General features: G+C 37.4%; 1 protein-coding gene across 4 annotated transcripts in view; it reads right to left on the bottom strand.

Moving 5' to 3' along the window:
* Nucleotides 1–27,074, bottom strand: part of LOC135140610 (uncharacterized) — a 45,337-nt gene extending 18,263 nt beyond the window's left edge. For all 4 annotated transcript variants that reach the window (XM_064071233.1, XM_064071235.1, XM_064071234.1 and 1 more), the window contains exons 1-5: nucleotides 26,817–27,074; nucleotides 7,317–7,377; nucleotides 7,108–7,265; nucleotides 888–7,051; nucleotides 556–839 (exon numbers count right to left, since the gene is read on the bottom strand). In XM_064071233.1, the coding sequence (XP_063927303.1) occupies nucleotides 556–839; nucleotides 888–7,051; nucleotides 7,108–7,265; nucleotides 7,317–7,377; nucleotides 26,817–26,980 (6,831 nt within the window). In that variant the 5' untranslated portion in view covers nucleotides 26,981–27,074. The remainder of the gene's footprint in view (nucleotides 1–555; nucleotides 840–887; nucleotides 7,052–7,107; nucleotides 7,266–7,316; nucleotides 7,378–26,816) is intronic.
* Between the last annotated feature and the right edge of the window lie 396 nt (nucleotides 27,075–27,470).

The following is a 27,470-nucleotide window of genomic DNA, read 5'->3' as shown; positions in this document are numbered from 1 at the left end:
TTTTCGATCTCATTTCTTCGAAAATTCCAACAATTCAACATCGATTAAATGAAAAATGACAATTTTCCGTATATTACAAAAAAAAATCCATTTTCAAACGGAATTTTGTAGAATTTTTCACAAATTTTGGTCAGAAACCATCAACACGTTATGTTTTTGAGAATTTTTGCGCAATTTTTCAAAAATCTCAATTTTTCAAATTTTTTATTAATTTTTTCTTCGAATATACCGAATAAAGCGAATTTTACAGTTTTTCAAAAATTTTCCGTCGACTATACTCCAGCTTTAACATTTTTACATTCAGAAAAAAAAACTCATTTTTTAATTCGTCTTCCATTAAAATTAATAACACGAATACGATATGATCGAGAAAAAAAGTCGTCCAGCAAGCCTTGAAATTTAATGTTAAAAAATGTATGTTGGCAACACTAACCGTCTTTGACATTCACTATCAAATAATTGTCAAATAAAATGTCAAATAACCACGATACTATTATAATTATAAAAACAATTTCATAGCCCACTAAACCACTTTTTTTCGATTACACGACTCACCGTGGCCGAAGTACTCCTATCCACCACCAGCGGCTCCATATTCGAATGCGTCACCGAATAATGCTCCAACATACTATACTTCTCCATCGCCCCAAACTTACACACCAGACAGTGTAAATTGAAGCAATTGTGCACCCTCCAATGATCCACCATATTCTCCGCCACCAAACACTGGAAGTTACACCGCTGCTGGTTGTTCAAGAACCCACAAACCATCACCCCATCATGGTTCTCTTGCAAGTGCGCGCAGAAGTCGCTCACGTACAAGAACTCAGCCGTACACCCTGAAACACCCTCCATACAACCTCCATCAACCCCATCTCCACCCTTACCTTGACTCCCGCACTTATACGGCGGACACGCCTCCTTCACCGTAAACTGCTTCTGCTTGCTCATCATGATCGTCTTGGCCGTCTTCGGCGGCAACGAAATAATCAAATCCGTCTCCTTATGCTTGAGCTTGTTGTGGATCATCACGTACTCCTTGCTCAGCGCCCGGTACAAGCAATGCGAGCACGAATACAAGCAGTTGGAGTGGCGTAAGTCGATGTGAAGCCCCGCGTGGCTTAAAGGCGTTTTTACGTCGCAGTAGACGCAAGAAACCAGCTCGTCGCTGACGCGCGCATGCGCTTTAATATGACCTTCGAACAAGTGCCGCAGCACAGTGGCGTACTTGCAGAAGAACTGCGGACACTTGTACAACTCGCGCGGACACTGCAAAAATTTATTCATGGCTTCGGTGGACTTCCAAGTCGCGGTTTTCTCCGCAGCCGTCATCTTGGCTTCTTTTAGAATGACGCTCTCGATTTTGTGAGGTTTCTCGCGAAGAGGCGACAACGGAGGCACGGTTTCGTCCGCGAGCGACATAACCCCCGAGATTTTAAACGGGAAAGGATTTTCCTCCTCGTCTTTCGCCTCGGGCGATTCTTCCTTGGCTTTGGATAGCTTGTCGCCGCTTAGTCGCCGCGTGCGCAACACGCTACGAGAAGAAGGAATTTTCTCGTCCTCGAGATGTTCGTTCTCGATGTGCGCGAACAAATTGGTTAACAAGGTAGCTGTGGAGGTAGACCCCACCGGGGCTAAACATATCCCACAGACCGTGGACTTGTACGGATCCAGGTCTGCGTGTTCGTTCAAGTGTTCGACGAACACCTCGCGAACTTTCGTCATGAAACCACACAAGTGGACTCTACAGATGTAGTCAAAACCGTCTTGGTCTTTGTCGACGCTGATGAACCCGGAATTGAACGAAGTCTTGATTTTACATAGATGGTCGTTCTCGACGTGGGCGAAAAAGTTGATCAGTAGCGTCGCACCCGCGGTTGCTGTCACTTCCTGCGAACAAATCCGACACTTGGTGGCTTTGTAACTCTGGTTGATTCGGGTGTGGTCTTCAGTCCAGTGCGTCACGAACCCATCGCGGTTCGTCGTGGTGAACAAACACGACGGTACCCGACAGGCATACTCCAACCCGTTGGTAGTCTTACTTATGTTTAAGAACCCAGCACTCAGGAAAGCTTTCACGTCCTCGACTCGTTCCACAAGAGGGGCCAGCGGTGGCGGCCCATCCACACTTTTCTCCTCCTTAAGTTTCCCCTGCAACTTCTGGATCATCCCCTGAATGAGCGAATTGTCCTTCTGGACCACTTGAATCGGCGACACGGGAGGTTCCATCACCTTGACGGGTTTCTTCGGGGTTACGGGTTCCGGGTCAACGTCGGGCTCAGGTACACACTCCGCTTCGAGCTCCGGAAGGAACTCGTCATCGATTGGTTCGCTCTTAACCGTGACCATCTCGGGAGGCGGAGCCTCCTTCTCCTCTTGCAACAAGCGGTTACTCAATTGGTCGACGAAATTCAAACTCTGGCGATTCGTCTTCTTCACGCTCTCGTTCAACTCGGCCATTTTGCGCAAGCGCTCTTGCTCGATCTGCTCGTTCTCTTCTTGAATGTCGGTATTACAAGTGAACACGGTCATATCAATCTCCCTCTCTTTCTTGATACGTTTCGGAGATGGGGGTAGTTGCTCTTCGGTTTTTTTGCGTTTGGGTTTGGGTTCCTCTTCTTCTTCCTCTTCTTGCTCTTCGTCTACCTCTTCCTCGAACGCTTGCGCTTCACTTTTCTCTTCAGTCTTGTCTTCCTTCCCGATTCGTTTGTCGCTTCCGGTGGACAAATGTATCTTCAGGACTTGTTTACCTTCGCCTAGGTGGTACACGTTGACGTGCGTGTCCACGGTCTTTTTGTTCGTTTGTACGAAATTACACTCGACGCAGATGTACCCGTAGACCCGAGTCCGAGTCCGGGCGGCTCGATTATACGCGTCTTTACCATGAACGTTACTATAGTGAATCCGTAACGGTTTATTATTAGACGCGGTGAAATCACACAACGTACAAATGTGTCTATATTCTCCCGTGTGGGTCGAAATATGGTCATAAAAATTCGACGGTTGACAGTTCATTTCTAAATCACAGAAGCGACAAACGAACGAAAATCTCTTCGTCGACAGAAGCATCTCGTCTTCCTTTTCGTCTAAACCCAACTCGAGCGACTGTTTAATCGCATCTTCAGCCTTCTGCGGACTCAATCTAGACGACAAGACCTCCGATTCGGGGTGCTGGGAGCGGTAGTGCTTCGTAATATTCATCCCGTCGTAGTCGCAAAGCTTACAAGGAGTCTTCGAATGCCACAACTTCGACGAAAAATAGTTTTTATCCGGCTCAACCAACTCGAAGGACTTATCCGAATCGTCTTCTTTGTCCTCGACGATCTTCTTCTTCCGTTTGGGTAAAACCCCGCTAGCCCACGCTTTCGCTCTCTTCTTGACTTTCTTCGGAGTTGCGGGCTTGTCCTTCTCGTCTTGGACTTTCTCCTCGGGTTCGTCGTCGCTCTCGATCTTCTTCTTCTTTTCTTTCGTTTTGGCTTTCTCCTTCTCTTTCTCTTTGGCTTTTTCTTTGTCGCGCTGCTTCTGCTTCTCGCGCTCTTTCTCCCGCTGCTTCTCCTTTTCGAGCTCTTCCTCCCGCTCCTTCTGTCGTTGCTTTTCCTTCTCGCGCTCCTTCTCCTTCTCGTCTTCGCTGTCCACTTCCGCGTAACTCTTGTTGGATTTGCTGGAGCGTCGCAACGAATAGCGTTGACTTTCGTCCTCGATTTCGCTCAGCTTGTCGGCGGGGATTTTGGGTATGAGAACTCGGACGTTACTCATCGCTTTCAACTTCTCCGAGTTGGCTTTGGAGTCGAATTTTTCCGCCGTGTTTCGCGTTCTTCGTCTGGGTTCCGGCGGTGGTGGTTTAGTTTCGTCGTTCTTCAGCAACCTGCACATTCGTTTTCCGGTTGCTGTCAACACCCCGTCTCGAATGAACATGTCTTGGATGTCTTCGTGGAGCAAATCCAGCTCGGTTTTGTGCTTGACTTTTCGCTTTTTGGGAGGACTGGCGGCTAAGCGTTTGCGACTCTTGATTCTTTCGCCGACCGAAACGACTACCTCTTCGGGTTTTTCTTCTTCTTCTTCCTCTTCCACTTCTTCGTCTTTCTTTTCCTCTTTTTCCTTGTCTTTTTTCGTTTCTTCTTCTTCTTCGTCGTCGTCGTCGTCGTCGTCGATCACCCGCACGGGTTTCCTCTGCTTCCGAAGTCTCAGTTTGCGCTGGACCGCTTGCTTCCGCTTCGCCGCCAACTTCGCACTAAGCTTACTTTTCTTCACCAATTTCTTCTTTTTCTTGACGACGGGGCGTTTCTCGGGTTCTTCTTCAACCGCGGCTGACTTCACCGTCTGCACCACGATCTTCAACTTCTCGTCGTCAAGCGAATTGGAGACGTTGTCGATGAAAAGAGAGGCAGCCGCCCTAGTCCGCTCATTCTCGAGAAGTTTCTTCAAGAATTTGTTGATGATGTCAGTTTGACTTTCGTCGTCTAGGGGTTTAACTTCCTGTTGGTTCTCGGGGATGTCGTTGGTGGACGAGATTTCACCAACGTCCGCTGTGTCTTTAGCCACCTCCGACTGACCGTCAGTCGTTTCTTTGTTGTCGCACTCGGTCGACGACGACACGTTAGCCGAAGCCACGTTTTCGTCGCTTTCGGGTGTCTCTTTAGCCACTTCCGTGCTCGTGGTGGCCTTAACTTCCGTTTCGGGCTCTTTAACCTCGACTACCGGCTCTTTTTTATCGTCGACGGGCGCGGGTTCCTCCTTTGGCTCCTCCTTCTCCTCGACTGACGCTTTCACTTCCTCCTCCTTCTTCGCGTCAGGCTCCGCCTCCTCCGCATCCTCCTCCTTCTTGATCTTCGGTATTTTGAAGTTCTGCACGCCGTATCCCTTCCCCGTTCTTCTATCTCTGTCGCTTCCGGAATATAAGCTATCCAAAGGTGACACGAACGTGTCTTCGCCTTCCTTCGACACCGACCTCGCTCTCTGTCGGACCGGCGACTTCGTCGGGGATCGTGTCCTCGCCGGCGACCGTCCTCTGCTCGGCGATTTCGCCCGACTGGCCTCCGGGTCGCGTTCGTACCTAAACCGATTCAACCTCGGGTCTCTAAACTTATTCCTATTGTCACGATCGTACTCCCTCGCCTCTCTTCGTACCGTCGGTCTCTGATCGTCACGATAATTCCTATCTCTCTCTCTGTCCCTCTCTCGCTCTCGGTGCAGCCGCGGATCGCGATTGGGCTCGCGATAGTCACGCGGTCTCTGCGACCCCATCCGCCTCCAGTCGTCTCGATAGCGCGAATCTCGATCTTTTTTGAAAGGTTCGTCGCTGGGTTTGCGAGGCGGGCGCGGCTCGAAGTTGTCGTACTGCGGCGACAACATGGGCGGCGCTTGATGGTTGAAGGGGTTGTGGGTGGGGGTACTACCCGGAGGGTAGTAATCCATGGGTTGTATCTGGTTGTCGAACTGATTGGGGATGGGGGTGAAGGAACGCTGCGGGAAGTTCTGGGGGTGAGGATGAGGTACCGGGAGCGGGTGCTTCATCAAGTGCGGGGGGTGGTTCTGAGGCGGGGGTTGCATTCGATTAGGGGCGTTCGGTGCCTGCCAAAACGTACTCTGTTGATTCGGGGGATTAAAATGTACGTTGCCCATTTCGTTAGGGGCGTAGTTATTATTCGAGAAGTTCTGATTGGGCGAGGGGACCGGCTGAGGCGGGAACGCGTTCGGACTAGGCGGGATTAAAGCCGTGGGTCGCGCTTTGAATTGGTTGACGACCGAATTAATCAAAGCCGTGTTGTTCGGATTGGCTAGAATGTTAGTCACGTGGCTTGGAATGGTGGCGATTTGAGGGTTTGGCACGGGTTGTGGAGTCGGTATAAGTTTTCGGGTAAACGTAGCGACTTCGTTATCAACGGTACCAGTCGAACTGGTGGGGGATAGTAGAGGTAGAGTCAACGCTGGTAACTTAGGGGGAGATCTGTTGACCTCCAGAAACGGGATAGGGTTAGTCTTCATGTTGTTTTCGATACTTTCGGAAACCTTTTTGGGTACGTCGGGTAGTGACGACGCTTCTGAAGACGGTTTTCGAGGTTTAGGGTTGTATTTGTCCGCCAGTCTCTTATAAACGGGTTGGGCGGGCTTTGACTCCTCGGGTTTCGGTTTATCAATCGTCTCCTCCTTCTTCTTTTCCTCATCTTTTTTCCTATCGTCCTCCTCTTTAGTCTTGTCTTTTTCGTCTTTAGTCCGCACCTCCTCCTTCTTTTTATCGTCAACGTGCTCCTTCTTCGCGGATTCGTGTCTTTTCGCATCTTCCTTAGGTTTTCGATCTTTATCACGTTTTTCGTCTTTCCGCTCCCTGGTTTTATCTTTCTTGTCCTCCTCTTTCTTATCGCGACTCCTATGCTCCGAACTCTTCTTCTCAGTCTTATCCTTATCTCTTTCCTTATCTTTATCTTTGGAACTTTTATGGCTAGACGACTCCCCTTTCTTATCTTCCTTGGAACTTCGTCTTTCTTTACTCTTTTCGACACCTTCCGCCTCCTTCTTCGACCCGATCGAGTTCCTCCGTTCCTTCTCTTTACCTTTACCAGCACCCTCTATGATTTTATTATCGATACTCGACAGGGCAGTACCGAAAATACTAGACGCTTCTTTAATCACTTTCACTGGTTTATTAGGAACTGGAGGTTTAACAACTGGTTTATCTTCAGGTTGTTTACTCTTACTATCAGAGGCCGCTTTCTCCACGGCTTTCTTAGTCAAAATCGTGGTATTTCTGACGGTCGTGTTAATCGGGGATTTCCGGGCCTGCTCCCCTTCGTCCGACGTACTCAACTGCTTTTGCAATTTCTCCCTCAAGTCCGTCAACTCGTTCAATGAGAGACGTTCCGTGAGGACATCTTGCTGCAGAGCTTCTAAATCCTCTATACTAATCGGCGGTTTCGACATATCCGGTGTCTTCTTACCCAGGCGTTCGAAAACGCTAGGTTTGAACGGCGAAGACTTTAAACTATCAGCAGCACTACTATATATGTCTATTCTATGCATGAAGCTGCTACTAGGTTGACACAGCTGGGTGTCGCTGAAACATATTTCCTCATTATTATTATTATTATTATTAGGGTGAAAGTGGATTACCGTTCCGTTCGGTCCGAAATCTTCTCCGTGGGGATGACGACGGGCTTGGTTTTGGGGATGTCGCGCGGAGGGCTGGGGCTCGAGGGGGTGATGGGCGACATGGGGCACGCGGGAGGCGCGAACGCCGGTTTTGACCCCTGCGAGTGCGAGCCCGATTTCTGCAAAAGAGGGTGAGTTTTGGGGCTGCTGCAATTGAAAAGGGGACTCACCACTTTTTCGTAGAGTTTGAGGATGACGTCTTCGCATTTTGAGAGGGTTTCGAGTTTTAGCCTGGAAATAAAAAAAAAACACGTGGTGAACACGAATCTAGCGTAGTTATTAATTAGATAGTTGATTGAGCGCTTCGATTCTTGGTCCAAAATTCGTCTTAAAGACGAAATATACAATAAAAAATGAGGAGGTTGCTTTTTTTAACCCACAATATTGTTTTCTTTTCGGTTTTTTGCAACGTTGGCACTTTTTCAAGTACGCTGTCGGCCAGAAAACATTAAAATGCATATCTTAGTTGAAGTTTGTTTGAAAAACACGTCGACGAAATTCATGTTTAATCTTGGTTTCGCGCTCGGTAGTTGGATGTGGTTCAGTGCACTGTTGTGGTGTCCATCCAGAATTTTATTTATTTGTTAATATATGTTTTCTGCTTTACGAAGCGGAAACTTACGGATGAATTTTAAAAACGAAGTACCTTCTTCTTGGTACTCTTGTTCCAAACAAGTACTACACATTTATTCAGATTAAGTTAATATTTGTCATGGAACTATTGCCAACTTAATAAAAAATTTCAAACTTTGGGGCTTGTACTTCGTAAGATACGAATAATTTTGGCAAATGACATATCCCCGAAAAAAATAAGGGTGGGTGGGTGGGGCTAGTATTTACTAAGATAAGACTGAACAATATCAAGAGTAGTACTAGAATGAAGAAAAATATGTAGAAATATTGAATTCTATTTTGAAAAACGGATGAATCTAAGATTTTAATCTTTATAATCTTCAGTCTGCGAAACCTTCAGTCTTCAAAATTTTTGGAATATTTAGTTCCCGAAATTTTCAGAATCTTTAGAATCTCTAGTCTTTGAATATCCAGGATTTCTGGGATCTCTGGAATTTCTGAAACCTTTAGAATCATTATAATTTTCAGTATTCTTCTTCGAAATATTTAAAATCTCCAGTTTTTGAAATATTCAGAAGTATGAGAAGCTGAGAAGCAGTAGAATCTTTAGAATCCAAATTCGTTAGAATCTCTAAAACCACTAGAATATGTACATAGAATTTTCAGAAACTTCTGAATATTTAGGGTTTCTGGAATTTCTGGAGTCTCGAAATATCCGGAATTTTTGGAATTTGTGCAATCTCTGAAAACCTTCTAAATGTTCAGATTTTTTGGAATTTTCAGCTTTCGAAATATTTAGAGACTTCAACTTCAGAATCTCTGGAATTTCTGAGTCTTTGAAAGTCCAGGATTTCTGGGATCTCTGGAATTTCTGAAACCTTTAGAATCATTATAATCTTCAGTCTTATTCTTCGAAATATTTAAAAATTTCAGTTTTTGAAATATTCAGAAGTATGAGAATCTGAGAAGCTGTAGAATCTTTAGAATCCCTAAAATCGCAATCTCAAGAAGACAATTATTTAGAATCCAAATTAGTTAGAATCTCTAAAGCCACTAGAATATGTACATCGAATTTTCAGAAACTTCTGAATATTTAGGGTTTCTGGAATTTCTGGACTCTCGAAATATTCGGAATTTTTGGAATTTATGCAATCTCTGAAAACCTTCGAAATGTTCAGAATTTTTGGAATTTTCAGCTTTCGAAATATTTAGAGACTTCATCTTCAGAATCTGTGGAATCTCTAAAGTCTTTGAATATCCAGGATTTCTGGGATCTCTGGAATTTCTGAAACCTTTAGAATCATTATAATCTTCAGTATTCTTCTTCGAAATATTTAAAATCTCCAGTTTTTGAAATATTCAGAAGTATGAGAAGCTAAGAAGCTGTGGAATCTTTAGAATCCCTAAAATCGCAATCTCAAGAAGACAATTATTTAGAATCCAAATTCGTTAGAATCTCTAAAACCACTAGAATATGTACATAGAATTTTCAGAATCTTCTGAATATTTAGGGTTTTTGGGATTTCTGGAGTCTCGAAATATCCGGAATTTTTGGAATTTGTGCAATCTCTGAAAACCTTCAAAATGTTCAGAATTTTTGGATTTTTCAGCTTTCGAAATATTTAGAGACTTCATTTTCAGAATCTCTGGAATCTCTAAGTCTTTGAATATCCAGGAGTTCTGGGATCTCTGGAATTTCTTAAACCTTTAGAATCATTATAATCTTCAGTATTCTTCTTCGAAATATTTAAAATCTTCAGTTTTTGAAATATTCAGAAGTATGAGAAGCTGAGAAGATGTAGAATCTTTAGAATCCCTAAAATCGCAATCTCAAGAAGACAATTATTTAGAAACCAAATTCGTTAGAATCTCTAAAACCACTAGAATATGTACACAGAATTTTCAGAATCTTCTGAATATTTAGGGTTTCTGGAATTTCTGGAGTCTCGAAATATCCGGAATTTTTGGAATTTCTGCAATCTCTGAAAACCTTCAAAATGTTCAGAATTTTTGGAATTTTCAGCTTTCGAAATATTTAGAGACTTCATCTTCAGAATCTCTGGAATCTCTAGTCTTTAGAACCTTCGAAATTTTTCAAGTCTTTGGAATCTTTATAGTGCTCAGAATCTTCGAAATTTTCAGTTTCCCTAGTTTTTGGAAGCTCGGTCTTCGAAATCTTTACAATTTCTGTAATCTCTATCTAGAGTCTCAGAGTCTAGAAATATCCGGAATTTTTGGAATTTGTGCAATCTCTGAAAACCTTCAAAATGTTCAGAATTTTTGGAATTTTCAGCTTTCGAAATATTTAGAGACTTCATCTTCAGAATCTCTGGAATCTCTAGTCTTTAGAACCTTCGAAATTTTTCAAGTCTTTGGAATCTTTATAATGCTCAGAATCTTCGAAATTTTCAGTTTCCCTAGTTTTTGGAAGCTCGGTCTTCGAAATCTTTACAATTTCTGTAATCTCTATCTAGGGTCTCAGAGTCTAGAAATATCCGGAATTTTTGGAATTTGTGCAATCTCTGAAAACCTTCAAAATGTTCAGAATTTTTGGAATTTTCAGCTTTCGAAATATTTAGAGACTTCAGCTTCAGAATCTCTGGAATCTCTAGTCTTTAGAACCTTCGAAATTTTTCAAGTCTTTGGAATCTTTATAGTGCTCAGAATCTTCGAAATTTTCAGTTTCCCTAGTTTTTGGAAGCTCGGTCTTCGAAATCTTTACAATTTCTGTAATCTCTATCTAGGGTCTCAGAGTCTAGAAATATCCGGAATTTTTGGAATTTGTGCAATCTCTGAAAACCTTCAAAATGTTCAGAATTTTTGGAATTTTCAGCTTTCGAAATATTTAGAGACTTCAGCTTCAGAATCTCTGGAATTTCTAGTCTTTAGAACCTTCGAAATTTTTCAAGTCTTTGGAATCTTTATAGTGCTCAGAATCTTCGAAATTTTCAGTTTCCCTAGTTTTTGGAAGCTCGGTCTTCGAAATCTTTACAATTTCTGTAATCTCTATCTAGAGTCTCAGAGTCTAGAAGTATCCGGAATTTTTGGAATTTGTGCAATCTCTGAAAACCTTCAAAATGTTCAGAATTTTTGGAATTTTCAGCTTTCGAAAGATTTAGAGACTTCATCTTCAGAATCTCTGGAATCTCTAGTCTTTGGAACCTTCGAAATTTTTGAAGTCTTTGGAATCTTTATAGTGCTCAGAATCTTCGAAATTTTCAGTTTCCCTAGTTTTTGGAAGCTCGGTCTTCGAAATCTTTACAATTTCTGTAATCTCTATCTAGGGTCTCAGAGTCGAGAAATATCCGGAATTTTTGGAATTTGTGCAATCTCTGAAAACCTTCAAAATGTTCAGAATTTTTGGAATTTTCAGCCTTCGAAATATTCAGAGACTTCATCTTCAGAATCTCTGGAATCTCTAGTCTTTAGAACCTTCGAAATTTTTCAAGTCTTTGGAATCTTTATAGTGCTCAGAATCTTCGAAATTTTCAGTTTCCCTAGTTTTTGGAACCTCGGTCTTCGAAATCTTTACAATTTCTGTAATCTCTATCTAGAGTCTCACGATATCGACAATTTTTGGAATTTTTGGATCATTTGGAATCTGAAATATATGAAATCTTCATAATTTTTAAGTCTTGGAATCTTCAGTCTTCGAAATATTCAGAAACATGAGAATCTGTAGTATCTCTATCTCTATCAGTTTCCATTCAAGGTTATTTTATTGCAGGATTGTCGGTACTACGGACCACGAATGACATAAAAACACCATAAAAGTATTATCCGGTACCATTGTTTAGTACACAGAATTGATTCTTCTGTCAATATAACTAGTTTAGATTATCTTACAGGAAGACTAGACCATATAATATATCTATCTCCTTTCAACTCGCTAAGAAGGCATATGTTATTCGTTTTCGCCTTATTTTAGGCAACCCAGAGATTCGATACTTTTCAGTACCCTCTCAGGTTAATGCTGTCGTAGACCACGTGTTTCACATTTTCCTTCTTGTCCTTTCAAAATTTATGAACCCAAAGACCGTACCTTTGTTAAAACCCAAGTAATTTTTCACAATCAAAAGCATAATTTTCTTATTTCCTGACTGTAAACACCAGATTATATGAAATCTAGTTTTCCTAAACCTCGTTACAATTGTCATTACGAAATCTTTTCTGAATAATTTAGACCCCACTTCTGTGTCCCGATATCTATTGTACATATTCCTAATTTATGGGCAAACGTAAGGTAATTAGTGTAAGTACCATAAATCTATGGAATTATTTTTGTTGTTCACGTCCGCTATAGTCTGTTTCAGAACTCCGTTCGCTTAAGCCATAAACCCTCCTGAACAGTGACAGATTCCAGGGTTTCTCAACCGTCGGTCGCCTTCAAGAAATTGCTATTTCAGTTCCTGTAAAGTACTACGAAAGATAATTGCAAACGCCGTCAATTACTTTATGAGGGGTCTTAGTACTTTGGACCGCTACCTGCAATAAAACCATTACGAACCCTTCGCAACGGAGGTACGGCTTCAGCCAGAGCCGGACTTCAAATTTTGGAGCGTTCACATATAAATGTGTCCCTAAATTTTAAGATTAAATTCCTTGAAAGCGGCCCGTTTAACAATCCACCTGTTCACGTATTGAAACAAATACGGTCCTGGAAAATTAAGGGTGGCCAGTAATCTTGATTGACAGTTTTATGCTGGGCGCACTTTCCGAAGTGGACGGAAATTTTACAGCGGCAATTCCCATAATTGGAGTCATTTGCAAATATCTTTCGTCGTACAATACTTCAGACCACGAATCGCACAAAAATACCAAAAATGGCAATTCCCTATAAAAAGACTAAACCATATATATCTATCTCATTCCCACTCGCTAAAAAGACATACATTATTCGTTCCTCTTTATTTTGGTCGCTCTAGAGATTACATACTCTCAGGTTAATTAATGTCGTCGTAGACCATGCGTTTCACATTTTCCTTCTTGTCCTTATAGGATTTATGAACAAAGACCGTACCTTTGTTAAAACCCAAATAATTTTAATTGACGATTCATCAATTAAAATCCAAAATCAAAAGTATAATTTTCTCATTCTCCGACTATACACCAGGATATATGAGCTCTAGTTTTCGTAAACTTAATTGTCGTTATGAAATTTCTTCTGAATAATTTAAACCCAAGTCCTTTGTCTCGATATCTATTGTACACATTTCTAATTCTTGAGCAAACGTAATTAGCATAAGTACCATCAATTTAAAGAATTATTCTTGTTGTTTTCGTCTGTTATACACTCTAAATCGCTTATTGGTAATCTAGCCTCAAGTACCGTACACCGCATTCAGAATCTGTTATTATATTCACAGTTCTTAACCTTAATATAAATTTGTTCAACAATCAAGTTTAATTATTCGTTTCATTCTCAAACGTAGTACCTTCTTCTTAGTATATTTACTTTATATGGTTTTTGATTTATATTTGTTTTGTAAAAAATTACACTCTCATTTTAAGAAAAAGTACTACATATTTATTCAAATTAAGTTAACACTTGTCACCGAACTATTGCCAACTTAATAAAGAATTTCAAACTTTGGTCTATTAGATGTTCAATGAGTCTTCATTCAAGGTTAATTTTAATGCGGTGTTGTAGGTACTTCAGACCACGAATGCCATAAAAGTACCAGAGAAATTATCACTCTTCTGTACTTTTGTCTAGTCCACTGAATTGATTCTTCTGTCTATCTACCTAGTTTAGATAATCCTATAAGAAGACTAGACCATATAATATATCTCTATCTCTTTTCAACTCGCTAAGAAGGCATATCTTATTCGTTTCCGCTTTATTTTGGTCAACCCAGAAATTAGATACTTTTCAGCACCTTTTCAGGTCAATGCTATCGCAGACCACTTATTTCACGTTTTCCTTCTCGTCGTTATAGAATTTATGATCACAAAGACTTTACCTTTCATCAAACCCAAATAATTTTAATCGAGGATGCCTCAATTAAAATCCAAAATCAAAACCATAATTTTCTTACGCTATGACTATACACCAGGATATGAGATTTAGTTCTCCTAAACTTCGTTACAATAGTCGAAACGAAATTTCTTCTGAATAATTAAAACCCGAATTTTTGTCTCGATATCTACTCTACACATTTCTAATTCTTGGAAAAACGAAAACAGCAAAGTACCATAAATTTAAAGAATTATTTTTGTTGTTTTCGTCGTTTGCTACCCATTCTGAATCGCTTTTTGGTAATCTAGACCCAACTTGCGTAAATGATATTCAGAATCTGTTGTATTCATAGTCCTTAGCTTTAACATAAATTTGTACAATAATCAAGTTCAATTATTTTTTTACTTTCTTCTTGGCATGTTTACATTATGTGATTTGCGATTTAAATTTGTTTTGTAAAAAAATCACTCTCTTATTTTAGGAAAAACCACTACACATTTATTCCAATTAAGTTAACAATTGTCGCAGAACCATTGTCAACTTAATCAAGAATTTCAAAATTTGGTCTAATAGATCTTCCATCAGTCTCCATTCAAGGTTAATTATTTTAATGCGGTATTGTAGGTACTTCAGACGACGAATGCCATAAAAGTACCAGAGAAATTATCGCTCTTGTGTACCTTTATCTAGTCCACTGAATTGATTCTTCTGTCTATCTACCTAGTTTAGATAATCCTATAAGAAGACTAGAGCATATAATATATCTCTATCTCTTTTCAACTCGCTAAGAAGGCATATCTTATTCGTTTCCGCTTTATTTTGGTCAATCCAGAATTTAGATACTTTTCAGTACCTTTTCAGGTCAATGCTATCGCAGACCACTTATTTCACGTTTTCCTTCTCGTCGTTATAGAATTTATGATCACAAAGACTTTACCTTTCATAAAACCCAAATAACTTTAATCGAGGATGCCTCAATTAAAATCCAAAATCAAAAGCATCATTTTCTTACGCTATGACTATACACCAGGATATATGAGATTTAGTTCTCCTAAACTTCGTTACAATAGTCGAAACGAAATTTCTTCTGAATAATTAAAACCCAAATTTTTCTCTCGATATCTATTCTACACATTTCTAATTCTTGGAAAAACGTAAACAGCAAAGTACCATAAATTTAAAGAATTATTTTTGTTGTTTTCGTCGTTTGCTACTCATTCTAAATCGCTTTTTGGTAATCTAGACCCAACTTGCGTAAATGATATTCAGAATCTGTTGTATTCATAGTCCTTAGCTTTAACATAAATTTGTACAATAATCAAGTTCAATTATTTTTTTCATTCTCGAACGAAGTACTTTCTTCTTGGTATGTTTACATTATGTGATTTGAGATATAAATTTGTTTTGTAAAAAAACCACTCTCTTATTTTAGGAAAAAGTACTCTAAAATCACAGTTAAGTTTGCAACTTTATATTGCCTTGAATTTGTATTTCTCAATAAGATTCTGTTTTTGAATTGTCTAACCGCACATTTATTCCAATTAAGTTACCAATTGTCGCAGAACCATTGCCAACTTAATCAAGAATTTCAAACTTTGGTCTAATAGATCTTCCATCAGTCTCTATTCAAGGTTAATTATTTTAATGCGGTATTGTAGGTACTTCAGACCACGAATGCCACAAAAGTACCAGAGAAATTATCACTCTTCTGTACCTTTATCTAGTCCATTGAATTGATTCTTCTGTCTATCTACCTGCTTTAGATAATCCTATAAGAAGACTAGACCATATAATATATCTCCATCTCTGTTCAACTCGCTAAGAAGGCATATCTTATTCGTTTCCGCTTTATTTTGGTCAACCCTGAAATTAGATACTTTTCAGTACCTTTTCAGGTCAATGCTATCGCAGACCACTTATTTCACGTTTTCCTTCTCGTCGTTATAGAATTTATGATCACAAAGACTTCACCTTTCATAAAACCCAAATAACTTTAATCGAGGATGCCTCAATTAAAATCCAAAATCAAAAGCATAATTTTCTTACGCTATGACTATACACCAGGATATATGAGATTTAGTTCTCCTAAACTTCGTTACAATAGTTGAAACGAAATTTCTTCTGAATAATTAAAACCCAAATTTTTGTCTCGATATCTATTCTACACATTTCTAATTCTTGGAAAAACATAAACAGCAAAGCACCATAAATTTAAAGAATTATTTTTGTTGTTTTCGTCGTCTGCTACTCATTCTAAATCGCTTCTTGGTAATCTAGACCCAACTTGCGTAAATGATATTCAGAATCTGTTGTATTCATAGTCCTTAGATTTAACATAAATTTGTACAATAATCAAGTTCAATTATTCTTTTCATTCTCAAACGAAGTACTTTCTTTTTAGTATGTTTATATTACGTGGTTTTCGATTTTAATGTGTTTTGTAAAACGATTACGCTCTTATTTTAGGAAAAAGTACTGCACATTTATTCAAATTAAGTTAACACTTGAGACGGAAGCATTGAAAACTTCATAAAGAATTTGAAACTTTGATCTGTTAGATGTTCCATCATAGTACCAACGTCACAAAGATTTCACTTCAATCTCCATTCAAGGTTAATTTTAATGCAATATTGCAGGTACTTCAGACCACGAATTGCATAAAAATACGAAAAAATGACAATTCTGTATCATTGTTTAGCACACTGAATTGATTCTTCTGTGTCTAGTAGTTCAGGTAACCCTATAAAAAGACGAAACCATATATCTCTATCTCCTTCCAACTCGCTAAAAAGACATACATTATTCATTTCGTCTTTATTTTGGTCGCTCTAGAGATTACATACTCTCAGGTTAATTAATGTCGTCGTAGACCATGCGTTTCACATTTTCCTTCTTGTCCTTATAGGATTTATGAACAAAGACCGTAACTTTGTTAAAACCCAAATAATTTTAATTGACGATTCCTCAATTAAAATCCAAAATCAAAAGCATAATTTTCTCATTCTCCGACTATACACCAGGATATATGAGCTCTAGTTTTCCTAAACTTAATTGTCGTTATGAAATTTCTTCTGAATAATTTAAACCCAAGTCCTTTGTCTCGATATCTATTGTACACATTTCTAATTCTTGAGCAAACGTAATTAGCATAAGTACCATCAATTTAAAGAATTATTCTTGTTGTTTTCGTCTATTATACATTCTGAATCGCTTATTGGTAATCTAGCCCCAAGTACCGTACACGGCATTCAGAATCTGTTATTATATTCACAGTTCTTAACCTTATATAAATTTGTTCAACAATCAAGTTTAATTATTCGTTTCATTCTCAAACGTGGTACCTTCTTCTAGTATATTTACTTTATATGGTTTTTGATTTATATTTGTTTTGTAAAAAATTACACTCTTATTTTAAGAAAAAGTACTACATGTTTATTCAAATTAAGTTAACACTTGTCACCGAACTATTGCCAACTTAATAAAAAATTTCAAACCTTGGTCTATTAGATGTTCAATGAGTCTCCATTCGAGGTTAATTTTAATGCGGGGTTGTTAGGTACTTCAGACCACGAATGCCACAAAAGTACCAGAGAAATGATCACTCTTGTGTATCTTTGATTCGTCTGTCTATCTACCTGATTGAGATAATCCTATAAGAAGACTAGACGATATAATATATCGCTATCTCTTTTCAACTCGCTAATAAGGCATATCTTATTCGTTTCCGCTTTGTTTTGGTCAACCCAGAAATTAGATACTTTTCAGTACCTTTTCAGGTCAATGCTATCGCAGACCACTTATTTCGCGTTTTCCTTCTCGTCGTTATAGAATTTATGATCACAAAGACTTTACCTTTCATAAAACCCAAATAGCTTTAATCGAGGATGCCTCAATTAAAATTCAAAATCAAAAGCATAATTTTCTTACGCTATGACTATACACCAGGATATATGAGATTTAGTTCTCCTAAACTTCGTTAGAATAGTCGAAACGAAATTTCTTCTGAATAATTAAAACCCAAATTTTTCTCTCGATATCTATTCTACACATTTCTAATTCTTGGAAAAACGTAAACAGCAAAGTACCATAAATTTAAAGAATTATTTTTGTTGTTTTCGTCGTTTGCTACTCATTCTAAATCGCTTCTTGGTAATCTAGACCCAACTTGCGTAAATGATATTCAGAATCTGTTGTATTCATAGTCCTTAGCTTTAACATAAATTTGTACAATAATCAAGTTCAATTATTTTTTTCGTTCTCGAACGAAGTACTTTCTTCTTGGTATGTTTACATTATGTGATTTGCGATTTAAATTTGTTTTGTAAAAAAATCACTCTCTTATTTTAGGAAAAAGTACCACACGTTTATTCCAATTAAGTTAACAATTGTCGCAGAACCGTTGCCAACTTAATCAAGAATTTCAAAATTTGGTGTAATAGATCTTCCATCAGTCTCCATTCAAGGTTAATTATTTTAATGCGGTATTGTAAGTACTTCAGACCACGAATGCCATAAAAGTACCAGAGAAATTATCACTCTTTTGTACCTTTGTCTAGTCCACTGAATTGATTCTTCTGTCTATCTACCTGGTTGAGATAATCCTATAAGAAGACTAGAGCATATAATATATCTCTATCTCTTTTCAACTCGCTAAGAAGGCATATCTTATTCGTTGCCTCTTTATTTTGGTCAACCCAGAAATCAGATACTTTTCAGTACCTTTTCAGGTCAATGCTATCGCAGACCACTTATTTCACGTTTTCCTTCTCGTCGTTATAGAATTTATGATCACAAAGACTTTACCTTTCATAAAACCCAAATAACTTTAATCGAGGATGCCTCAATTAAAATCCAAAATCAAAAGCATAATTTTCTTACGCTATGACTATACACCAGGATATATGAGATTTAGTTCTCCTAAACTTCGTTACAACAGTCGAAACGAAATTTCTTCTGAATAATTAAAACCCGAAATTTTGTCTCGATATCTATTCTACACATTTCTAATTCTTGGAAAAACGTAAACAGCAGAGTACCATAAATTTAAAGAATTATTTTTGTTGTTTTCGTCGTCTGCTACTCATTCTAAATCGCTTCTTGGTAATCTAGACCCAACTTGCGTAAATGGTATTCAGAATCTGTTGTATTCATAGTCCTTAGGTTTAACATAAATTTGTACAATAATCAAGTTCAATTATTTTTTTCATTCTCGAACGAAGTACTTTCTTCTTGGTATGTTTACATTATGTGATTTGCGATTTAAATTTGTTTTGTAAAAAAATCACTGTCTTATTTTAGGAAAAAGTACCACACATTTATTCCAATTAAGTTAACAATTGTCGCAGAACCATTGCCAACTTAATCAAGAATTTCAAACTTTGGTCTAATAGATCTTCCATCAGTCTCCATTCAAGGTTAATTATTTTAATGCGGTATTGTCGGTACTTCAGACCACGAATGCCATAAAAGTACCAGAGAAATTATCACTCTTGTGTACCTTTGTCTAGTCCACTGAATTGATTCGTCTGTCTATCTACCTGATTGAGATAATCCTATAAGAAGACTAGACCATATAATATATCTCTATCTCTTTTCAACTCGCTAAGAAGGCATATCTTATTCATTTCCGCTTTATTTTGGTCAATCCAGAAATTAGATACTTTTCAGTACCTTTTCAGGTCAATGCTATCGCAGACCACTTATTTCGCGTTTTCCTTCTCGTCGTTATAGAATTTATGATCACAAAGACTTTACCTTTCATAAAACCCAAACAACTTTAATCGAGGATGCCTCAATTAAAATCCAAAATCAAAAGCATAATTTTCTTATGCTATGACTATACACCAGGATATATGAGATTTAGTTCTCCTAAACTTCGTTACAATAGTCGAAACAAAATTTCTTCTGAATAATTAAAACCCAAATTTTTGTCTCGATATCTATTCTACACATTTCTAATTCTTGGAAAAACGTAAACAGCAAAGTACCATAAATTTAAAGAATTATTTTTGTTGTTTTCGTCGTCTGCTACCCATTCTAAATCGCTTCTTGGTAACCTAGACCCAACTTGCGTAAATGATATTCAGAATATGTTGTATTCATAGTCCTTAGGTTTAACATAAATTTGTACAATAATCAAGTTCAATTATTTTTTTCATTCTCGAACGAAGTACCTTCTTCTTGGCATGTTTACGTTATGTGATTTGCGATTTAAATTTGTTTTGTAAAAAAATCACTCTCTTATTTTAGGAAAAAGTACCACACATTTATTACAATTAAGTTAACAATTGTCGCAGAACCACTGCCAACTTAATTAAGAATTTCAAACTTTGGTCTAATAGATCTTCCATCAGTCTCCATTCAAGGTTAATTATTTTAATGCGGTATTGTCGGTACTTCGGACCACGAATGCCATAAAAGTACCAGAGAAATTATCACTCGTCTGTACTTTTGTCTAGTCCAATGAATTGATTCTTCTGTCTATCTACCTAGTTTAGATAATCCTATAAGAAGACTCGACCATATAATATATCTCTATCTCTTTTCAACTCGCTAAGAAGGCATATCTTATTCGTTTCCGCTTTATTTTGGTCAACCCAGAAATTAGATACTTTTCAGTACCTTTTCAGGTCAGTGCTATCGCAGACCACTTATTTCACGTTTTCCTTCTCGTCGTTATAGAATTTATGATCACAAAGACTTTACCGTTCATAAAACCCAAATAACTTTAATCGAGGATGCCTCAATTAAAATCCAAAATCAAAAGCATAATTTTCTTACGCCATGACTATACACCAGGATATGAGATTTAGTTCTCCTAAACTTCGTTACAATAGTTGAAACGAAATTTCTTCTGAATAATTAAAACCCAAATTTTTGTCTCGATATCTATTCTACACATTTCTAATTCTTGGAAAAACGTAAACAGCAAAGTACCATAAATTTAAAGAATGATTTTTGTTGTTTTCGTCGTCTGCTACTCATTCTCAATCGCTTCTTGGTAATCTAGACCCAACTTGAGTAAATGGTATTCAGAATCTGTTGTATTCATAGTCCTTAGCTTTAACATAAATTTGTACAATAATCAAGTTCAATTATTTTTTTCATTCTCGAACGAAGTACTTTCTTCTTGGCATGTTTACATTATGTGATTTGCGATTTAAATTTGTTTTGTAAAAAAATCACTCTCTTATTTTAGGAAAAAGTACTACACATTTATTCCAATTAAGTTAACAATTGTCGCAGAACCATTGCCAACTTATTCAAGAATTTCAAACTTTGGTCTAATAGATCTTCCATCAGTCTCCAATCAAGGTTAATTATTTTAATGCGGTATTGTAGGTACTTCAGACCACGAATGCCACAAAAGTACCAGAGAAATTAGCACTCTTCTGTACCTTAGTCTAGTCCACTGAATTGATTCTTCTGTCTATCTACCTAGTTTAGATAATCCTATAAGAAGACTAGACCATATAATATATCTCTATCTCTTTTCAACTCGCTAAGAAGGCATATCTTATTCGTTTCCGCTTTATTTTGATCAACCCAGAAATCAGATACTTTTCGGTACCTTTTCAGGTCAATGCTATCGCAGACCACTTATTTCACGTTTTCCTTCTCGTCGTTATAGAATTTATGATCACAAAGACTTCACCTTTCATAAAACCCAAATAACTTTAATCGAGGATGCCTCAATTAAAATCCAAAATCAAAAGCATCATTTTCTTACGCTATGACTATACACCAGGATATATGAGATTTAGTTCTCCTAAACTTCGTTACAATAGTTGAAACGAAATTTCTTCTGAATAATTAAAACCCAAATTTTTGTCTCGATATCTATTCTACACATTTCTAATTCTTGGATAAACGTAAACAGCAAAGTACCATAAATTTAAAGAATTATTTTTGTTGTTTTCGTCGTCTGTTACTCATTCTGAATCGCTTCTTGGTAATCTAGACCCAACTTGCGTAAATGGTATTCAGAATATGTTGTATTCATAGTCCTTAGCTTTAACATAAATTTGTACAATAATCAAGTTCAATTATTTTTTTCATTCACGAACGAAGTACTTTCTTCTTGGTATGTTTACATTATGTGATTTGCGATTTAAATTTGTTTTGTAAAAAAATCACTGTCTTATTTTAGGAAAAAGTACCACACATTTATTCCAATTAAGTTAACAATTGTCGCAGAACCATTGCCAACTTAATCAAGAATTTCAAAAGTTGGTCTAATAAATCTCAGACCACAAATGCCATAAAAGTACCAGAGAAATTATCACTCGTCTGTACTTTTGTCTAGTCCACTGAATTGATTCTTCTGTCTATCTACCTGTTTTAGATAATCCTATAAGAAGACTAGACCATATAATATATCGCTATCTCTTTTCAACTCGCTAAGAAGGCATATCTTATTCGTTTCCGCTTTATTGTGGTCAACCCAGAAATTAGATACTTTTCAGTACCTGTTCAGGTCAATGCTATCGCAGACCACTTATTTCGCGTTTTCCTTCTCGTCGTTATAGAATTTATGATCACAAAGACTTTACCTTTCATAAAACCCAAACAACTTTAATCGAGGATGCCTCAATTAAAATCCCAAATCAAAAGCATAATTTTCTTACGCTATGACTATACACCAGGATATATGAGATTTAGTTCTCCTAAACTTCGTTACAATAGTCGAAACGAAATTTCTTCTGAATAATTAAAACCCAAATTTTTGTCTCGATATCTATTCTACACATTTCTAATTCTTGGAAAAACGTAAACAGCAAAGTACCATAAATTTAAAGAATGATTTTTGTTGTTTTCGTCGTCTGCTACCCATTCTAAATCGCTTCTTGGTAATCTAGACCCGACTTGCGTAAATGGTATTCAGAATATGTCGTATTCATAGTCCTTAGCTTTAACATAAATTTGTACAATAATCAAGTTCAATTATTTTTTTCATTCACGAACGAAGTACTTTCTTCTTGGTATGTTTACATTATGTGATTTGCGATTTAAATTTGTTTTGTAAAAAAATCACTCTCTTATTTTAGGGAAAAGTACCACACATTTATTCCAATTAAGTTAACAATTGTCGCAGAACCGTTGCCAACTTAATCAAGAATTTCAAACTTTGGTCTAATAGATCTTCCATCAGTCTCCATTCAAGGTTAATTATTTTAATGCAGTATTGTCGGTACTTCGGACCACGAATGCCATAAAAGTACCAGAGAAATTATCACTCTTCTGTACTTTTGTCTAGTCCACTGAATTGATTCTTCTGTCTATCTACCTAGTTTAGATAATCCTATAAGAAGACTAGACCGTATAATATATCTCTATCTCTTTTCAACTCGCTAAGAAGGCATATCTTATTCGTTGCCTCTTTATTTTGGTCAACCCAGAAATTAGATACTTTTCAGTACCTTTTCAGGTCAATGCTATCGCAGACCACTTATTTCACGTTTTCCTTCTCGTCGTTATAGAATTTATGATCACAAAGACTTTACCTTTCATAAAACCCAAATAACTTTAATCGAGGATGCCTCAATTAAAATCCAAAATCAAAACCATAATTTTCTTACGCTATGACTATACACCAGGATATGAGATTTAGTTCTGCTAAACTTCGTTACAATAGTTGAAACGAAATTTCTTCTGAATAATTAAAACCCAAATTTTTGTCTCGATATCTATTCTACACATTTCTAATTCTTGGAAAAACGTAAACAGCAAAGTACTATAAATTTAAAGAATTATTTTTGTTGTTTTCGTCGTCTGCTACCCATTCTGAATCGCTTCTTGGTAATCTAGACCCAACTTACGTAAATCGTATTCAGAATCTGTCGTATTCATAGTCCTTAGCTTTAACATAAATTTGTACAATAATAATCAAGTTCAACTATTTTTTTCATTCTCGAACGAAGTACTTTCTTCTTGGTATGTTTATACATATTATGTGATTTGCGATTTAAATTTGTTTTGTAAAAAAATCACTCTCTTATTTTAGGAAAAAGGACTACACATTTATTCCAATTAAGTTAACAATTGTCGCAGAACCGTTGCCAACTTAATCAAGAATTTCAAACTTTGGTCTAATAGATCTTCCATCAGTCTCCATTCAAGGTTAATTATTTTAATGCGGTATTGTAGGTACTTCAGTCCACGAATGCCATAAAAGTACCAGAGAAATTATCACTCTTCTGTATCTTTGTCTAGTCCACTGAATTGATTCTTCTGTCTATCTACCTGGTTTAGATAATCCTATAAGAAGACTAGACCATATAATATATCTCTATCTCTGTTCAACTCGCTAAGAAGGCATATCTTATTCGTTTCCGCTTTGTTTTAGTCAACCCAGAAATTAGATACTTTTCAGTACCTTTTCAGGTCAATGCTATCGCAGACCACTTATTTCGCGTTTTCCTTCTCGTCGTTATAGAATTTATGATCACAAAGACTTTACCTTTCATAAAACCCAAACAACTTTAATCGAGGATGCCTCAATTAAAATCCAAAATCAAAAGCATAATTTTCTTACGCTATGACTATACACCAGGATATATGAGATTTAGTTCTCCTAAACTTCGTTACAATAGTCGAAACGAAATTTCTTCTGAATAATTAAAACCCAAATTTTTGTCTCGATATCTATTCTACACATTTCTAATTCTTGGAAAAACGTAAACAGCAAAGTACCATAAATTTAAAGAATGATTTTTGTTGTTTTCGTCGTCTGCTACTCATTCTAAATCGCTTCTTGGTAATCTAGACCCAACTTGCGTAAATGGTATTCAGAATATGTTGTATTCATAGTCCTTAGCTTTAAAATAAATTTGTACAATAATCAAGTTCAATTATTTTTTTCATTCTCGAACAAAGTACTTTCTTCTTGGCATGTTTACATTATGTGATTTGCGATTTAAATTTGTTTTGTAAAAAAATCACTCTCTTATTTTAGGAAAAAGTACCACACGTTTATTCCAATTAAGTTAACAATTGTCGCAGAACCATTGCCAACTTAATCAAGAATTTCAAACTTTGGTCTAATAGATCTTCCATCAGTCTCCATTCAAGGTTAATTATTTTAATGCGGTATTGTAGGTACTTCGGACCACGAATGCCATAAAAGTACCAGAGAAATTATCACTCGTCTGTACTTTTGTCTAGTCCACTCAATTGATTCTTCTGTCTATCTACCTAGTTTAGATAATCCTATAAGAAGACTAGACCATATAATATATCTCTATCTCTGTTCAACTCGCTAAGAAGGCATATCTTATTCGTTTCCTCTTTATTTTAATCAACCCAGAAATTAGATACTTTTCAGTACCTTTTCAGGTCAATGCTATCGCAGACCACTTATTTCACGTTTTCCTTCTCGTCGTTATAGAATTTATGATCACAAAGACTTTACCTTTGTTAAAACCCGAATCATTTTAAGTGGGGATGTCTATTGTACACATTTCTAATTCTTGGACAAAAGTGATTAACATAAGTACGATAAATTTTAGGAATTATTTTTGTTGTTTTCCTCCGCTATTCATTCTAAATGTATAGATCACATGGTTTTCGATTTGAATGTATTTTGTAAAAAAATTACTCTCTTATTTTGGGACAAGGTACTACAGATTTATTCAAAATAAGTTAGCACTTGTCACAGAACCATTGAAAACTTTATAAAGAATTTCAATCTTTGGTCTATTAGATGTTCCATCATAGTACCAACGTTACAAGGACTAATTTTAATGCAGTATTGTAGGTACTTGAGACCACGAATGGCATAAAAATACCAAAAATTGACGATTCTGTACAATAGTTTAGCACACTGAATTGATTTTTTTGTCTGTTTAGTAGTTCAGGTAACCTTATAAAACGCTAAACCTTATATATCTATCTCCTTTTAACTCGCTAAGAAGGCACGAATTATTGGTTTCCTCTTCATTTTGGGCAAGCCACAGCTTAGATACTTTTCAGTATGAAATTTCTTCTCTATAATTTAAACCCAAATTCTTTGTCTCCTTTTCTAAAATGATTTTTGTACACCTTGGAGCTAATTTTAATCAAAAAAGTATTGACCATTAATCGTATCTGCCGCGATTCCTAGCTTACACCCGAGTTTAGTCAAAGTTATTTTCATTTTTACTAGTTCGATAGATTCTTGAAGTTGTTCTCCGTCACCAAAAAAATTATTCTCTTCCATATTTCGTCTAATATAGTACGTAGATTCTTTTCTCTCTTTACAAAATATTGTCTCTGACGTCTTTGACATAAAATTTTCAACTTCGATTTGAACCAAGACCTAACTTTACAGAGGACAATATACACTGAGTTTCAAAAAAGTATCACCTTGAATGAGCGCTTATAACGCTGAAATTGTATAACAATAAGACACAAAGTCTAACAATTGATTAAATTTTCAAGGTGATCTGCCACTTTCCATTGAGATTGACAGGAAGAAGACGTAGAACGGGAAAATGCTCCTACGACAAAGTGCCACTCAGAATCTTACTTGTTTCTACAAAATTTCGGCGTTCTAAGTCTGCCCCTTCAGGGTGATACATTGTTTTCAAACACACTGTATGTCATAAATAACGTTACTTAAAACAACAAAAAATACTATGACATCTTTCTCTTTGCTTTAAATGACCAAACAAATTTTTGAAACTGACCATAGATGTCTTCTATACAGGTGCACAATTTATACAACATAAAACGATACTTAAAATAAATAAATAAATAAAAAATAAGGGAAACTCAAAACAAATAATTAAAAAATAAAAACAAATAAAAATACATCCTCTCTTTCCTTTCCTCACTCACGAAACGTCTCACCCAACAGCCACAATTGAGTAATAGAAAACACCAAACAAAAGAAAATTTTGTTAATTTGTCACCTTGTTCCACAAAAGTCAGACGAAATTATATGTAATTTTCTCGATTTTGGTGTTTTCTCCATTTACTTGCCTAAATAATACACTACATATTGATCAGCAATCCCTTTATATAGTATTCCGTGCCTCAAACCTCACAAAAACGTGTATTTGCGTCGAGATTTGAGCCACTTCCACTACACAGTAAAATCGCTCAACACACATCTACCCCGCATGCGCGGCCCGGCCGGAGCCCCCTTCGCCCTACTCACTTTTTCTTTTTGTCCGTGATCATCGAATGCAAGGACACCATCTTCGCCAGCTGCTGCTCCCTGTTCTTCTTCCTGGGGTCCTTCAGCTGCGCGATCATGTTATTCAGGAACGGGATATACTGCTGGAGGCTCTCCAGCTTCCTGTTGTACTCTTCGTCGGCCATTTTGCTGCGCCCTTCAATAAATAATTCTTGTCGTTAGAGCTCGGCTAGTTCGCGTCGCCGCCGCCGCTCGCAGCGCCACTCCACCCAAGCCGTTCCAATAACCGTCCCATTTCGCAGTACCTTTTCCCGACACTTCCTTTATCACTCAACGGGAACACAACCACCAAACCGGGACTCGGTGCACTTTTCTCGAGAATTCTGACGCCGATGGCAACGTCCTAGCGATTCCACAGCCGACTTGTCGTTACTGGCGTAGGATAAGCGGGAACGAGAGCTGGTCGGCGACGAACGATCCCGGAAGTTGCCGAGCGGCGAAACACGTAGTAGGCGACGGAAAGTATTGGAAAGACGACGTTTCACAGTTGGCAGTTTAGCGAGTTGGGTGCGGAGTGGTAGTGATTGTGGGTTGAAATACAGTTAAATGTACCTTTGTCGTGTGATAAGATGGGTTAAAACCCAGGCTAAGCTGGGTTAATTCGTTATCTGGGCG

Source organism: Zophobas morio, unplaced genomic scaffold, assembly GCF_036711695.1.
Source record: "Zophobas morio isolate AGI-343-1 ecotype UQ-CSIRO unplaced genomic scaffold, CSIRO_AGI_Zmor_V1 ptg000040l, whole genome shotgun sequence".
In the NCBI taxonomy this organism is placed as follows: Eukaryota; Metazoa; Arthropoda; class Insecta; order Coleoptera; family Tenebrionidae; genus Zophobas; species Zophobas morio.
The sequence above is the reverse complement of the archived record's forward strand: the minus strand, read 5'-3'. Positions and strand labels throughout refer to the sequence as shown.